Source organism: Taurulus bubalis (assembly GCF_910589615.1).
Source record: "Taurulus bubalis genome assembly, chromosome: 6".
Classification (NCBI taxonomy): domain Eukaryota; kingdom Metazoa; phylum Chordata; class Actinopteri; order Perciformes; family Cottidae; genus Taurulus; species Taurulus bubalis.
Genome location: NC_136594.1, coordinates 6,401,463 through 6,418,482, shown reverse-complemented (window position 1 = coordinate 6,418,482; position 17,020 = coordinate 6,401,463). Strand labels below are relative to the sequence as shown.

The 17,020-nt window shown below is 41.5% G+C and overlaps 1 protein-coding gene across 1 annotated transcript; it reads right to left on the bottom strand.

The window, feature by feature from the left end:
* Positions 1-4,927: 4,927 nt before the first annotated feature.
* LOC306737887 (perforin-1-like) lies at positions 4,928-9,384 on the bottom strand. The gene is made up of 9 exons (XM_079219692.1): positions 9,276-9,384; positions 9,047-9,126; positions 8,511-8,556; positions 7,890-8,029; positions 7,670-7,808; positions 7,486-7,566; positions 6,075-6,553; positions 5,884-5,977; positions 4,928-5,510 (listed from the first exon to the last, which is right to left on the bottom strand). The coding sequence occupies exons 1-9, from the start codon at positions 9,378-9,380 to the stop codon at positions 5,298-5,300; spliced, it is 1,377 nt and encodes a 458-aa protein (XP_079075818.1). The 5' UTR covers positions 9,381-9,384; the 3' UTR covers positions 4,928-5,297.
* Positions 9,385-17,020: the final 7,636 nt, after the last annotated feature.

The window sequence follows — 17,020 nt, the reverse complement described above, 5'->3', positions numbered from 1 at the left end:
AGAGGTATATTAGAGTAAGGTCTCCCTCTGTGTGGGTTGTAATCCAAGTTTCTCCATTCTTAGTTGAGCATTGTAGCACTTTTGCTGTAGTTTGCACAGTTAGCGCTGTTAGCGCTGTTAGCACCGGCTCATCCGTCACCATGTTGAGAGCCGTTGAGAAGCAATAGAATTAGCTGATGGAAGGACACAGTGGAGCATTAAGCAGCTAAAGAGCCAACTACTTCCCGCTTTAGGAGTTGGAGGAGACCACAAGAGAGCTAAAGGGAGAATGAACATATGATTTACATTTGCCACTTGGCCAGAAACACAACTTCAAATGAAGGATAATGTAGTTCCATGTCTGCTGGACGTGTTAATAAGCAACCGTTTGCCAATAACAACTTGTTAGTGTGTACAAATGTCAACGCTGTGTCTAAAACCTGTGACTTGACTTTGTCGGTAATAGATGAGAGGCACAAAATGGGGCTAACTGTAGCTTAGCTCCAGTATAAATGCACTCTATAAGCCCTCACCTGCTCCAGACTCCCAGCAGTCTGCTGAACCCCGGGGCTTTCTGAAGGTACGGCTCCACCTGAAAGAAACAAGGAATGAAGACCTTTTAGCAGCCACTAAATCAAACTAAAGCTAATGTGTAATCACATGATTTGTTGGTGTTTTTCTGCATGCCAGTGTGTGTGTGTGTGTGCATGATCTCTCACCCAAGCAGCGGTGTCTTCCTCCAAACCAGAAGTAAAAGCCGATCTGGACTCTTCCACAACAATCTGCAGCAGCAGCTCAATTGACTCCACTGGACAAAACAGGAAAATAAATCCATAAAAAGTCTGACACACAAACAAAAAACTATTATTCAATCACACACAAATATGTACATTACCTCTAATGGCTGAAGGTCGGTCTGGCACGATGTAGAACTTGGGTGTCGGACTAGTTGTGGGGCTCCAAGCGGAGCTTAAAACAGAAGGTGTGAGCGCCAAGCGGTTCTCCTGGCTCCAGGATGGAGCGCCGGCTGTGGGAGTTTGTGTGGTTGTGCTGCCGGGAAACCTTTGCCGAGACTCATCCTCTCTCTCTACGTCCTCTACCGCTCCACCTCCATGACCATAATCTGATTTTGCAGTTGTGAGTGAGAGCAGAGACGTCGGTTCAGTAGTGATGTAGTTGCGGGTCTGTGTGAGTGTGACTGGGACATGAGTAGAAGACGTCAAAGCTGGTGTCTGTGTACTAAGTGTGCGTGAAGGTGTCGATTTTATGGTTTGTGAGGGCGTAGGCGCAGCCGTGGTTTTGTGGTCGATGAGTGGCGTGTGTGCAGCGGATTCAGTGGTGGAGGAGTGCAAAGAAAGTGGTGTGGGAGTTAAATGTGAACGACCAGGTACTGCAGTGTGTGTTTGAAGTGTGTATGAAGGCGTCGATGAGCGTGTGGACGTACTGGCCGACAAAGGAGGAACAGGAGTCGGGGAATTTGTGGGCGAGCTGTCGTGTAAGAGTGTGTAAGTGGGACTCAGCGTGTGTGTTTCAGTGTCTGTAGTTGTTCCTGAGGGAGCTGAGGTCTGGACTACATCTCCCAACGTCAGAGGTGCAGAAGAAGAACCCGTGGAACTCAAAGTCCGGTCGTGAACTTCGGTGATGCCAGGCGAGGAGGACGTAGTGTCGGCAAAATCGTCTGTACTCCGCGATGCCGAGTGCGTCTCGTCTCTGCTCGTCTGTGTGAACGGAGAGGGCGTGTCAGGAAGTGGCGAGCGTGCACGTCCCTCTGTGCTGCTTTGTGGAGAGTTTGTTTGACTCTGTGTGGAGGAAGTGAAAGTGTGAAGCATCTCGAGTTTGTCAGAAAACTCAAACGCAGCAGTTTGACCGGTGACCTCTGACGCAGCCGACGCGGATGAGTCAGTTCCACTCGTGTTTGGATGAAATGAAGCGGCCTCCGCGGCACCAACAGCGGTTGTCAGCTCTGCGATGTGAGCGGCGGATGAATGAGTCCCGCTGGAGGCCGGTGAGGCAGTGGGTTCGATATCAGTGTGCGAGTCACCGTGCTGAGGTTCAGTCTGGGATCTCAGAGGATCAGAGGTGACGGCGGAGCTCAGGTCAGAGTTAAGTCTGTCTGTGCTGCGCTGACTCCTCCAATGGGGGAGCTCCTCTCCAGACGCCTCACTAACGGCTCCACCACGTGGGGTCAGGACGGTATCACTCTCCCAGGTTGTCCTGGAAGGCGAAGAAGAGTTGAGAGGTGGGACTGTGGAGCTGGAGCTGGAGCGAGCTGGTGTGTTTGTAGATAGCTTAGATGTCTGAGTGGCTGCATATGTGCCAAGCAAGGTGGTGGAGCTAATGGCCGTCGCATGCGTCGCTGCAATCTGGATTCCAGGGAGCTCGGTGCCAGATTGTGTCTCTGTGATTGCGGTGTGCGATGTGTGAAACAGCGAGTCTGTGGGATGAAAATAAGGGTGTGCTCTCTCTCTGGTAGATATTTTTCCATCAGCGAGGTGAGAAGCTCCAGATGTATCCGCTCCATTGTTTGGTCCTTCCTCAGGAAGAGGGAGAGTTTCCCTATCGGCTCTCCCAGCCACAGTGCGTCCCTGCAGGGGTGAGGTGGGGTGGAGCGACCCCTGGTCCTGATAGGAGGGACTAGACGCAGACCGAGGCCCAGAGCTGAGCTCCAGACCTTCAAAGAGGCGACCTCTGCCCCCGTCTGTCCCTCTCGCCACGTCTTGACCAACAGGAGCGGCGCTTGTAAAGCCGGTTCCTGTCCGAGACCGACGCAGGAGGTCTGAACGTGGGCTGGTGGGCTCCTCCGAGGAATTCCTCTCATCTTCCTGGACTGCATGACAAGGAACACACACACACACAAAACAAGAGGGAGGGTGAGGAGAGACAAGAGTGGAAATCACCACAACATAACATATCTGTCTCTCACAACACAGATAAGAACTTTCCAATGGACTCTCAGCATAGTTTGAACAATACTTTTCCACAGTAACCATAATATTATTTTACTGTAAAACAAAAAAACAAACCTTACATATATTCATTGAGACAACAAAATAACCAAATGTTATTTACACAATTGGATCAAACTCTCATGGTCAGGGTGCAGGAAAGTGGGCCACCCTGACTCAATACATCAAACTAGTTAATTGAGTAATGGTTTCTCACCAGAATAGGACAGCTGCATTTCATTTGAGGAGCGGCCTGCTCCTGTCCAAGTGAAGGTGGCTTTGTCTCCATCACAGTGGGAGAGCCGAGCCAACCCTCCGCTCTCCAGGACCTGGTTTTCCTCGTTCGAAACACAGCGCACTTTTACGCTTGAACCACCGTCCGACCACACAAACTTTAAAAGTACCGCTCGACCCAGAGGAACGCTTATCGTCCAGGTGCAAACTGAAACCGTTGGGGTTCTGTCAGACTGGTGGTTCACGGGGCTGGGTGTGTTGTTGGTGTCAGTAAAAAGTCCAGGTAAAGGGAGATTGATGTGACCAGCTGGCTGTTTGTCCAGGCTGACATTTCCACCACAGTGCAGCGAGGCCAATGTTTTATCTGAGGAAAGAGGGAACAACAGATGCTGGGAAAAGACGGTTTCACTCCTGATTTATGTGGGATGTTGCATTAAAAACTGATTTACAAATAATAAAAGAACGATGGACATGAATTGTGTCCAGTTCTACCAAAGATAATAAAAGATCATTCTCATTCTCCGATTTTCTTTCGGCATGAAAAAGTTAAAGAAATAACAGAAAATCTGAGGAAAAAACAAGCTTAATTTTTGGAAAACAGATCACAGATCTTGCCCCCTTCTTTCTGACCTCTGATGATCCCTATATATTTGGATCTGGGCATGAAACCAGTTACCTCAAAACTCTTTACAGGAACCTACCAACCACTTTTGTACTGACAGAAGAGCAGCACTGTTGTGATTACATTTGAAAGTAGCTGAAAACGAAACAGCAGTTTCAGCTAAAAATAAATACAATGTTGAGACCTATAGCAGTTTGCAGCAGAGGTCCTTACCTGTTGTGATAATAAAAAGCAACAGGCAGGCGTGGAGCTGCATTTCCAATCCTGAGACATTTCAGTGTCGGAGACTTTATTAATCCCGGGTCCATATACAGATCGTTCAGATTGACGGTATCCGTGCGTTATGACGAGGACGAGCGAACCGCGCAGAGCGAGAAAATGAACTCCACTTTCCCTGCGAGCAGAGCAGACCCAACACGACGGAGGAGGAGAGGCGTCAGAAACTTTCCTCCTCCATCATTTCCTTCTAACGGAAAGCGCCGCGCTGTCAGGGGCACAGCGGCGCGCAGTCACCGAAATGAGTTGCACGTGTGTCGGACGGCGTGACCTGGTAATGTGGGACGGACAGAGGGTTTCATGTGCGGCCCCAGGCTGTTCCAGTGGGCTAGTTTGTTTCAATCAAACGGCATTTCCAAAAGATGAGAGGAAGGAATCCAGTGGTCCGCGGCAGGGAGCTGGTTTTTACACACACACGTAAACGCAACACAGGAAACCTTTACCACAGGAGGCACGGAGACATGACAGGGCGGGGGCATTTTATTAGTGCTTTTACATTTACACCCCACTGTGTGTCAGACAGGGAGAGCTGGAAGCCCCGTTTGTGTTTAGTTTCATTATCACTCATCGCACATGAAGATGGATTATAGAGCTGGAGACTATTAGTTAGTCTTTGTGTGCATATAAACGTAGCACCAAAACAAGCGGAATAACTTGAAATTAAAGGCGGGGTTGGTAATCTTCTTCTACATTATTATTTCTGTTGAACATCTAATTACATCCTGAAAGTAATCAATTAATCAATTAGTTTCTCAAGATTACCAACCCTAAACTCCACAAGGTGCACACATTTGAGATACTTTGCAAGGTGCAGTTCTTAATCAGCGTTTTCTTGAGCTTTGAAGACACTTAAAGTATTTAGAGACACAACTCAGGTTTTCATTGCTTTTATTTGCTTTAGAAGGGACAGACAAATGTCATTGTTACAGTAGACATTTAAAAGATTTAAACCGTAAAGATGTAATCTGTGGTAGTTATCACTGAATCCAATCCATTAAAGTGCTCATGAGTAATGTTTATAAAAACAGGTGCAAGTCAGAAGTCTAGTTTTTTTCAATCACGATCAGTTTCCTGATCCAAATATACATTTTTGATTTTAACCCTACTGACACAAACCACATTGATTTCAAATGTCTTCTAAAAACCCCTGGATTGTGTTCAATGACAACTTAAAGAAAATAATCAACAGATGTGATATCACCATGAAAGGAAAGCCAGCCACACACCCAGTTATGTGTTTCTCAATTTGGAGTTGGTTTGTACTGGTTGCACTTGTCTCCAGTGAGGTGATGGTCGCAGGTCAGAGTGTATTTGAACTCGACGTTTCCTTTCTTGCTGTGGCATTTATTTATGTAGGACCCTCGGCGCACATAGAATGCACATGACACCAGACGGTCATCACGTCTCCAGTCCCTGTCCCAGACCTGGACCGTAAACCTCTGGTGTGTGTCCACCTTCACAAAGATTTAAAATAAAATTGTAATCAGAAATATGTAATATAACAAACAAACGTGTACCCTTAAAGTATTGAGTTTGAGCCATCACACAATTAACCTGATTTGTCAACACAATGTACACGAGGAAAGCTCCCTTGAGAGGCTCTACGGGAAGCTACATTTGATATGCAGTACACTGCTGTATTACTGTGTATTTGAATTACACACAGCACAGTAATTTAACTTGTACAGTACTGTTATTTGAAAAGCATTTGAAACAGCTGTACGGTATTTTTAAACAGTCCATCAACTTCAGTAGATAGCGGAGCATAATAGCTCCTATGGTCCTTCCCTCATAAAAAAAAAAACAAGAGGAAGAAAATTTACTGACCTTGCCCAAATTAAATTTAGCATTCCAGTGAGGATTTCTTGATCTTTTCTCATGAGTTCTACGAACATTATTGTTGTATTTCAAGACAGCATACCTGTGAATTGAATGAAAGTGTTTAGTTTAAATGTGTCTTTGACGAGTCGTGATCACAGTGCCCACTATGTCGACACCTCAACCCTTCCTCTACTTACGCTTCAGGCCTGCTAAACCAATCTCCTTTTAGCTTCCAGCCTCGGACGATGGTCACCACCAGACGTCCCCTCCAGGCCTTTTGAGGACAGCAGTTCTGGCCTCCAAGGCAGCGACCTGGTTGGGTAGAGGGCTTGATGGCGTTTTCTTTCAGGTAATCTTCAATAGCTCTCTTCAGGGATGTCTTTTGTGACCAGCACGACACCAGCTCGTGCAGTGGTCTCAGGGAATACTTCACAACATCAGGGTGATCCTTGAGGGTCTTCAGCCAATTTTTGTAGCCCTGGGAGTCTTTCTTGATGAGAGAAAACTCACCCGACCAACCTTTTCCACCTACCAATTCTGTGTAGTGGTTGTGCAAACCGTACTTGTACGCGGCGGAGACGTCCTTATTGCTTAGGAAATTTTTGCAAGACTTGATGTTTCCTGAAATGGACGTACCAAGACCAACAGAGAAACCCAGCTTTAAGCAAGAGTGCACCTAGAAAACAGGAGGGAACATAAGATGTGATTCATGGTGCAGTAGGTAATTATATGACTGTTTAAAGGAACAGTGTGTCGCATTTAGGGGGCATTTCATGGCAGGAATGGATACATGGTCTTTTTGTGTAAAATCATCTGAAAATAAGAATTGTTGTATTCTTGTTACCGTAGAATTAATCGTTAATAGCTTTATATACGGAGCGGTTCCTCTTCACAGAGCCGGCTGCCATGTTTCTGCATTTCCTTTTTTTTTAATGGATCAACCAATTAAGAACGAGTCATGACTAGCAACAGCCCTACCACACCTCTTCAGCAGTGGCGGCTGGTGGATTTTTTTTGGGTGGGGCCAGCCAATCAATTTTTCATTTATTCCAACACTGACATAGTAAGGACATCTTATTCATACAATTCAGTATATTAATATATATATCATATGATAATATTTACTATAATATGATATATAAATACCATATAATATAATCATAAATATCATGAATATAATAAAATATAAATATACAATATATATATAGTCTAATAGAACAAGTCTATATTTTAAGATGCCCCATATGAACCTTGTTTGTTGGGGAAACACACAATCAGTGTGGTGAGGAAACCTGCATGTTTTTATGACTAATCAAAGTCAGTTTTATTTGTCACTTCTTCCATTTGTACAAACATACAGAAGACTTGAAATTGTGTTTCTCTTCTGTCTTCAGCGAGGTAAACTTTTCTGTCCTTTCCTTAGTGTTGCTTTGAGAAGTTTCCTAAAATCCCTCCTAGGCTACAGGACTCTTTGCTAGAAATTTAGTTAGGATCTCTCTGAGACTAATCTCAGAATGACCCCTGCTCTGGTATATAAAGGGGCTCATTAAGGAGAAAACTGGTGTTGTGTTTTTTTATTTAAAATAAACATGTGTGTGCCATGTGTACCTGATGTGAGGAGAGCCCATTCAGTGAGGACAAACAGACACGTGCGGCCGTGACTCGATTCAGTTGCCCCCCAAGATAAACCTGAAATGAAGTACAATGTTATTGAGACAAAAGAAAATATGATTAATCCTGTGAACTAAGAAAATAAATACGGTGAGTTGAAAGAGTGTGCGTGTGTCTTAACCTGGCGCATATAATGTGTGCCGTAGGTATCGATGAGCTGTCTGTACTGGGTTTTGGTGGAGCTGCTGTAGGAATAGGGAAGTCTCTCCAAATCCTTGCGGAACTCACTGCTGATGGGCGGTTTGTTCGACACACGGTACCTAAAACAAAAAAAGACAGTCAGTTATTATATTAAATTGAATGAAAACTTAGATGAACAACCTGAGGCAATGTCACCCTACCTGTAATGGCTGCAGGTGACTCGGTGACTGCTGAAGGTGTAGTGGTCCTGTTTGGTCCTGGCTGTAGCAAACTTATACACATGGGACTTTGTTCCCACAAGGTCCAGTTTGGATTTGAGGAACTTCAAATTCAAGCCAATCTGTAAAAAACAAGAGGCTCTTGAGCTGTTTTACCACGTTAGCGCAATTAAATCAATACAACTGCCACTGAATTGCAAATTACTTTATTATGAGGTGTGAACTTGGACACTTCTGAACACTTTAATTCATTCACCTAGTGCAATATGTAATACGTGCAATACGTTTATATTTTATTTTTTATTCAGTCTGTGTATTTAATATTCTTCTTTGCTGTTTTTATCTTCTATTTACTTTACTACTAATATTTAAGGATTATCTTATCTCATTATGAGCCTCATATCTTGAAGCACCAAGCGGCTATAATAGGTTCAACAATTACATTGAAACGAATGCTCATAATTATGTATCTTGTCTATCTACTCTAATAAAAGCTGTAAATTAAGAACAACGTTTCTATCGTGTCGAAAGATGTCTACATATCTACGGTATCAGTTACAATAATAATATTGCAAAATGTATTATCTGTGATGTGTTTCCTACCTTCCAACCAATACTGTTCTTGTTGGAGTATGTATTGATCAGTGAGCTGTGGACACAATAATAAAAATAACAGTGTACAGTTATAGGGTTTAAATCTCCACACAAACCCTCTTGCAACTAAAAGTTACTGATTAATTGATGGATGGATGTCATGGAATAATATCACGACATCCATCCATCATAAATAAAAAAGTGTTTACTTCTGTTTGGGACATTCTTTAGCATATTTTGATAAATATCTGCAGAATATTGCTGGGAATGTGATCTAAAAGGGCATTTTTCATTTCAACCTCAACTTTCAATTATTTACCAGGGACAACATTTTTTAACCAACTTATGAAGCTAAAGTTAGCTTAATTAATTAGCGACAGTCGTCATTTCAGCAAGCAAAAGTAACAATGATAAGCCTTCTTCTGCATATGAGTTCAGAAAGCTTGGCAGGAGTTGAGGCAGTAGGGTTCCCAAAGAGGCCAAGCTACAGGGAATGCATTGCTACGTTTAAAAATATATGCTTATGATGATGCACCACAGAATACCTGACAGAGCTGTGTTCATTGTGGGCTTGTTGCGCCTTACAGCGGGTGAATGCACGCCAGTCCACTGCAGAGGCCGGCACCTGGAAATAAAATAGATTAGAGTAATTAAATAATGCAAATAGTGCCAGTGAGGTTGAGACTGTTGTCGTGCGAAAAGGTGAGAAGACAATGGTTAACATGTTTGTTAGTGCAGTGGAGGTTTTTAATATTGCTTTTCTGATTTAATTACTTTCTGCAGTTTGTTGCCTTGAAGTGGGTTACGGTACAGATTGCAGGAGCCATCTGGTTTCAGGTAAGTCTTCACGTCGATCACGTAGGCTCCTTTTCGCTTCATGGTGACCACATCATAGCCCTCCCCCACCAGGTTGTGGCCTGGTGCGAAAGGAGCTTGTTTGCACTTGTTGCTGTTCCCAATAGACGGACCACCGTAGGAGAGAACAGGGGAGTGGTGCAGCAGGAAGAGCAGGACACTCAGACAGAGGAGGGGTGGGGTTGAATAGGAGAGCATGGCTGGAGTCAAAGACACGCTGAAGTATGTCAGAGAGAAACAAAGAGAGAAAAGGACATCAGTGAGAGTCATTTCATCTGCATTGTTCTTCATCAACAGATTTAGTGATTCTTTTAAATTGAATTAACATTACTCTGATCTGGGATGAGAAAAGCTTTAATCTTTGTTTTATTATATATTTAGTGTGTTGTTTTACACTGATGTAGCTGTGAGATGGCTTATTAACAGTTTTTTTGCTCTCATAAACTTTTGGGAATCTTTCATTTTTCAAACTCTAATGATTTGCATAATTTTTTATTACATATTCTTAAAAGTCCTATTTCTGGCACATCTGAGGTGGCCGTGGTATAACAGTTAACATATTAAGTTAAATGCACAAATCTAACCTGTTCTTGTGTACGATGTGGTAGAGCAAGGTTCAACCTGTTAGATGATATTGTTCTTTTTCTGTTTTTAATTTCATCCAAAGCGACTTACAATAAATGCATGAATCAACCATGTGGTTACAACAACAAAATTGCAAAATTAATGGTGATTATACTGTATTTTGGATGGAATACAAAGACATAAAGCTCTTGCAATTAGGCAAATAAAGTTAAGTGCAGCAGTAAGGAGTGACGGTGATTCAGTCACAGCTATTTTTCTTCACGAGTCTTATACTAATTAAAATGCAAAAATTGCCAACACCACTGCAATATGCAAAACACATCAAAAAATATACTATGATTAACAAAGCCACACTATTTTTAGGGTATTTGAATTGATGGCAAAACAAAACCTTAGCTGTCAATACGTCAAAAGCAATGGAGGAAAATCTTTTTCAAAAAAAGAATAAATGCCACAAAAGTTTGTTTTTGTCATCCTGACCCCTTAAATATTCTGCCAGTCAACAACTTTCCCTCTAAAATGAAAAAGCAAAATGTCATTACCTCTGTAGGTCTGAGGAGATGAGGAGAACGTCTCAGGAGGTGGTGAGACGGTCAAGTGTCCAACACAGGACAGAAGTTGTGCTTATATTCACTCCTGACAATACAGATAATGAGAGTTATTATTGAACAAACAATAAAACAGGACAAACCTCATAGCTGCAAAATATATACCTTCCTACACACTTTTGGACTTGTTCTGTCAAACTTGATCAACAACATTTTTCTATAATTACTAGGAACATTATAATTAAATAATTGAGCTCCATCAGTGCACACTGTTCTGATCAGTAATCCATGCAAACTCTTCCTCAATGACTTTCTTGTTAATATAGTACCCAGCATCAGAACCTGAGTCATATCCGGCAGTGCTGGTGTTGATGCAAAATGTTTTCCAGGTTTCTACCATTTCAGAGACTAATATCAAGCAAACTCACAGTGCATTCCTAAAGGATAAGAATGAGTTTGTCTCAGCTCAAATGCTGACAACTCTTTTCTTGTTGGAGTGTTGTTGAAACCTTTCTGCTGCCTTTGATACAGCGGATCATGGCTCATCAATCCACTGCGTTGGTCCGACAGCGACCAGTCGATGAACTGCATTAGTTAGTAACACCTTGTTTATTAGTGTAGTGATTGGGTTTATCACTATATGTAAGTGTGTATATATACGTATATATATATATACGTATATATATATATATATATATATATATATATATATATATATATATATATACATACATAGTGTTGGATGTCTGCAGTCATTTTATGATTTTGAATAAATATTTTTACTTTTTTTTTGTTTGTATTACGTCATCATAACAAACTGCACGTGAATTCAGCCAACCTCAGGACCCTACCCAAATCCTCATGACTAATCACAAAACCCTTGCTCTGTTCAACTGGTCACTGAGCGACAAAAGCCCAATTAATTCATTACCGACAACAACCTTGATATTCTCTGTCTCACTAAAACTTGCCAAAAACACCAGGACTACTGCACACTCAACCAAACCGCCCCTACTGGATATCATTACCTGGACAAACCACGGCCTGATGTCCGCGGAGAAGGAATCGCCGCTCTTTACCGCCAACATATAAAAAACAGCCTAACTACCATCCAAACCCCATCCTCATTTGAACACCTGCCATTCAAGCTATCTGGTCCTAAACCCTTAGTCGTTTCAAATATATACCGTCCCCCCAAACCCAACCCTACCTTCCTCTCCTACCTGTCTGAATCCCTCACCCAGCTCTGCTCCTTCTCACCTTCCATCCTGCTGCTCGGTAATTTCAACATCCATATCGACTCCACAGACTGTAAAACAGCCACCGAATTTCTGGGTATGCTTGGATGCTTCAACTTCACTCAGCACATCAATTTCCTCACCCACAACCACGGTCACATCCTGGACCTGGTCTGCTCCACAGGACTCACCATCATCATGGACATTGACATCGCCATCCCAGTACCCAAACCGACGCGCACCATCACTCTCCGTGATATCAAGTCCTTCTGCCTCTCATCCCAGTCAGCCTGTCTCACTGTATACTGTAACTACAGACCCATCTCTCATCTCCCTTTTCTGTCTATCATACTGCAACGCACTGTTGCCAACCAACTCAAAACCCTCCTGGACTCTAACCAACTGTATGAACCATTTCAAACCGGATTCGGATCTCATCACAGCACAGAAACAGAATCAGAATCAGAATCAGAAGTGTTTATTGCCAGGTACGTTCAACGTACGAGACATTTTGACTCGGTAAAAGGCGCTTTGCTATATAATAAAAACAATAAATATAGTGCAAGAATAGATAAATAAAAACAGTACAAGTATACATTTTTAAATAAAAGTGGCAAGTTTATTTTAATAAGAGAAGAAAAGATGTGCAAGGGTGTTTGAAATTGTCCTAGGAATGTGAGAATCAGTCAGTCCCGGGGTTAGGTTCTCCAGATATATCCTGTCCGAAAATACGAACAGGATAGGTGGTAAAGGGAAGCCTTGGCGGAGGCCAACACCCACTGTACAATGACGAATGGCCGAGTTAAAAACCACCCTGCCCTCAGGCTTGTGTATGAACTATAAGAGAGAGAGAGAGAGAGGTGTGTCCCTTTATTGAGCGACCAAATTTATACTGACAGATGTCAAACAAATGTTGGAAGCAGACATGAGAAATAAAACGTCTTCAGGTGTCTTCTGTTAGGAAACATGAGGATGACTGTTGCTATACCATTTAATGTAGATGTCTCAATTGGGATTTCCTTACCTCTTCTGTACAGTATGATAATAATGCAACCTGATAAAGTATAAGAGACTGAATGTGTCATCTAGTCTATATCTAATCCAGTATCTCCCTTTGCTCAGAACATTGAAAATAATCTTTCACAATTTTATGACAATTTATAGACAAATCAAATAAAGAGACCTTTTAAAAAAACAACAAACTGAATTAATGATGAAAATAAATATTAGATGCAACGTTAACTATAATTAATAACGTAAAATACACAACCACTTTGCTGCATGTCTTCTTTCTCCTCCTTTTCTTTCCATCTATTGCTGTTCTATAATAAAGCCAGAGAAATTAATCTTGAAGTAATTGAAATCTATAAAAAACTAAATACTGAGAACGTTAATGACAAGTAACAGCATTATTTATCAGATTCTATTCATACAAATAAGTGCAACAGTGTTCATGTTTTGGTACACTTTGTCAGGCTTGGAGTTGTTAATATTGGTTAAAAATAGTCACATTTACACATTACTTCAAATGATTCAGTCCGGGTAATGTTTGCGATCCAATGAAGAAGACTAATGCAACAAACAAGTGACCTGACTTCACCAGGTCAGTTTGATTACTCTGTTCTTTGTTTGACACGGAAGCAGAATATTAATGATCATGGGAGCGGTTATTCATACAGGTTTATAACATGGAATGTGATGAACAGGGTGGAAACAAAGCACTGTAAGCAGTAACACAGGCCTCAACTGTTAATAATAATAATAATTAACCTGATCATCCCAAACCATTTAAAAACACAATAGATTTGAACTGAAAGATAAATTGTGTTTATATTTAGATTGAGTTACCTTGGTCATAGTAAAAACCTCCCTGGTCACTCGTACACTCAGTTAAACACTGAAATGGCCAATATCCATATTATTGGGACTCAATATGGTTCTGAGTATCATCCTGTATCTTATAATATTCAACATCATGGTAAATTATGGCTTGGCATGTGAGGACGATACATCAGTACTGGATCTCGTTGGTTGGAGCCTAAATGTCGACTATCTGGGAAGAAAAGCACACAAATCAATAAGATACATGAAAATTCAATGTCAAGAAGGATATTTGATATTTCGGCTTTTTGGACAACACATTTACACATTATTTCACGCTTCGGCTCTCGTTTTACAGGGCTGCTATAAATTATACAAACCATCAGAGGTCACTGTTTGGTTACAATCCAGCGAGGACCGCGGTCGGCTGCGGCTCGGAGGCGGCAGCGGGGGTTGGTGGAAGCCGGGACTGGGGCTGGCAGTGGCGCAGAGGCGGAAGCTGTGTCCATGACTGGTTGGTTGGTTCTGTTACATTCTCCAGAGAAAGGACCCAAGCACCGATGTAAAGGGAATTTAATAATCAAACAAAACAAGGCAGGACTAACACACAGTCTAACAAGGCAGACACACAGTACGAACCAACACTGGGGCAGGAGACAGACAGGGTTTAAATACAAGGGGAAGGTGCAGGTGATTCGACACAGCAGGAAACAATCAGGGACAAGGCAGACAATCACAGGGGCGGGGACACAAGAGACAAGGACTTCAAAACAAAACACTATTCACACCCGTTCATTCACTGATGACAAGGTGCCACTAACTAACAGTCATACTACATTCACACACCGTAGGTACAGCTACGGGAGCAATTTGGGGGTTAAGTGTCTTGCGAGATTGAGTAGTGGAACCGGGGATAGGACCGCCGATCCTCTGATTGAAGGACGACCCTACTCTACCACTGAGCCACAGTCGCCCACACAGTATATGACTGTGAAAATAATTTAATGAGAAAGACGCACCCGAAGGTCGCATAATTAACGTCTCTCTCTGAAGCTACAATGTGTGTTTCTTATCGGGATGTAACGTTAGTCACACCAACAATGTGTCCTACACATTTTTTTGCTTCCCGGTCGATGAAAAGAGTCGCTGTAAAAAACACATCAGGTTAAATACATTTGTGCATGGATATAGCTAAGTTACCTAGCTAGCTAGCATTGTGATATTGTAAATATTTGTCTCAATTCTTTTGTGCATGGATATAGCTAAGTTACCTAGCTAGCTAGCATTGTGATATTGTAAATATTTGTCTCAATTCTTTAGAATAGAGCTAAAGGACAGGGCGCTGGGTAGTGCTTCATCCCAACGTTACAACAATACATCACCACTCTAACCACCATTGTATGATTGACTAGCTACACCTCTTTGCTTTGTATGATATATTTGGGCTACTTCATACTTTGTATAGAAGAGCTTGTCTCCACTCAGTCTGCTCCTACAAATGGGCATCTAGGTCATTGACATTATAGTGTGTGTCTGAAATGTAAAGTTCAGGATAGACAAACACGGACAAAACCAGCTTCTCCTCCATTTACTACAGTGACGTCAACAGCGCTTTCCTGTTTTCAATTGGAATTGGATTTGAGTGGCCGACTTGACAATTTTCTCACTAGATCTAACAACTTTTGGAGCTAGTGCTGCGAGGCACTTTCATTGGAAAAGAGTTGACAAAACTGGGCTGGGTTATTTTGGTTGGATTATTATTAATTTTGAGAAATGCTGTAGCCTTAGTTATCAAGCTTTAATCATTGGTTATTTTTGTATCCCTTTTTTCATTTAATCTTATTCTATAGATTATTTATAAACATTTCATTGTTGTAATTTTTAGTCTTCCGAAATTTTATTTATTGTTGTATTTTTTGCTTTCTCTATGTGAAGCACTTTGGGCTGCTGTTTGCATGAACGGTGCTTTTTAAAATAAATAAAAAGTAGCGTTATAACGTCTTTAATTCTGTTAGCAGTTGTCTATTAGAGGAAGTTTTCTGATAATTTACTTGGGGGTACTATATCCAACAATTTCAACTTAAAACAATGTATTTACAAAAACTACTTGTATTTGAGATACTTTGCAAGGTGCAGTTCTAAATCAGCGTTTTCTTGAGCTTTGAAGACACTTAAAGTATTTAGAGACACAACTCAGTTTTTCATTGCTTTTATTTGCTTCAGAAGGGACAGACAAATGTCATCGTTACAGTACACATTTATAAGATTTAAACCGTAACCGTAAAGATGTAATCTATGGTAGTTATCAATGAATCCAATTTATTAAAGTGCTCATGAGTAATGTTAATAAAAACAGGTGCAAATCAGATCAATCACAATCAGTTTCCTGATGTAAATATACCTTTAACTTTAACCCCACTGACCAAAACAACATTGATTTCAAATGTCTTCTAAAAAAAACCCTGGATTGTGTTCAATGGCATCTTAAAGAAAATAATCAACAGATGTGATATCACCATGAAAGGAAAGCCAGCGACACACCCAGTTATGTGTTTCTCAATAAGGAGTTGGTTTGTACTGGTTGCACTTGTTTCCAGTGAGGTGATGGTCGCAGGTCAGAGTGAACTTGAACTCGACCTTCCCTTTCGTGCTGGAGCATATCTTGGTGTGTGTCCCCTGGTGCACATAGAATGCACATGACACCATAAGGGAATCACGTTTATTGTTACTCGCCCAGACCTGGACCGTCCAACTCTGGTGTGTGTCCACCTTCACAAAGATTTGAAATCACAATTGTAATCAGAATAATGTAAAATAACAAACAAACATATTCAGTTTGATCCATCACACAATCAACCTGATGTGCCAACACAATGTAAAGTGGAAACTGTTCATCACGGCTACACTGATCAACAGCTTATATTGATCAGAACGCTTGGGACAGAATCATAACTATGCAAATGCTGTCTAAATAATTTGCTTTTAATAATCAAGTAGTGTGCTTCCACTGTTTATTTGGGGTCTCCCCATACATGACAATATATAAACAAAGAAATGTCAGAATTATGGTAGTTTCTTTTAACCTTATAATGAGGCTGGTGCTGCTAGTGATGGAGACAGAACACAAATGCACACGAGGAAAGCTCCTGTGTTTGAAGCTGCCCTCGTCTAGTGGATTTAAAATGCCCGGTCATGTAATGCCCCCTTGAGAGGCTCTACAGGAAGCTCCATTTAATATGCAGTACACTGCTGTATTACTGTGTATTCTAATTATACACAGCACAGTAATTTAACTTGTTATTTGAAAAGCATTTGAAACAGCTGTACGGTATTTTTAAACAGTCCATAAAATTCAGTAAATAGCGAAGCTGTCCGTTTAGTTCATATAATAAATATATAAATGTAAATTACGTGGCAATCTGCATGAGTCATTATAAAAATAAAAATAAAACAAGAGGAAGAAGATTTACTG

What these genes read in the sequence shown, in the direction of transcription:
- LOC306737887 (XM_079219692.1), bottom strand. Translation starts at nt 9,380, where the DNA reads ATGAAGCGAAAAGGAGCCTACGTGATCGACGTGAAGACTTACCTGAAA. An exon ending in AAGGCAACAAACTGCAGAAA is followed by an intron (nt 9,127 to 9,275) that starts GTAATTAAATCA and finishes TTTTATTTCCAG; the next exon opens with GTGCCGGCCTCTGCAGTGGA. An exon ending in GCACACATTATATGCGCCAG is followed by an intron (nt 7,567 to 7,669) that starts GTTAAGACACAC and finishes ACTTCATTTCAG; the next exon opens with GTTTATCTTGGGGGGCAACT.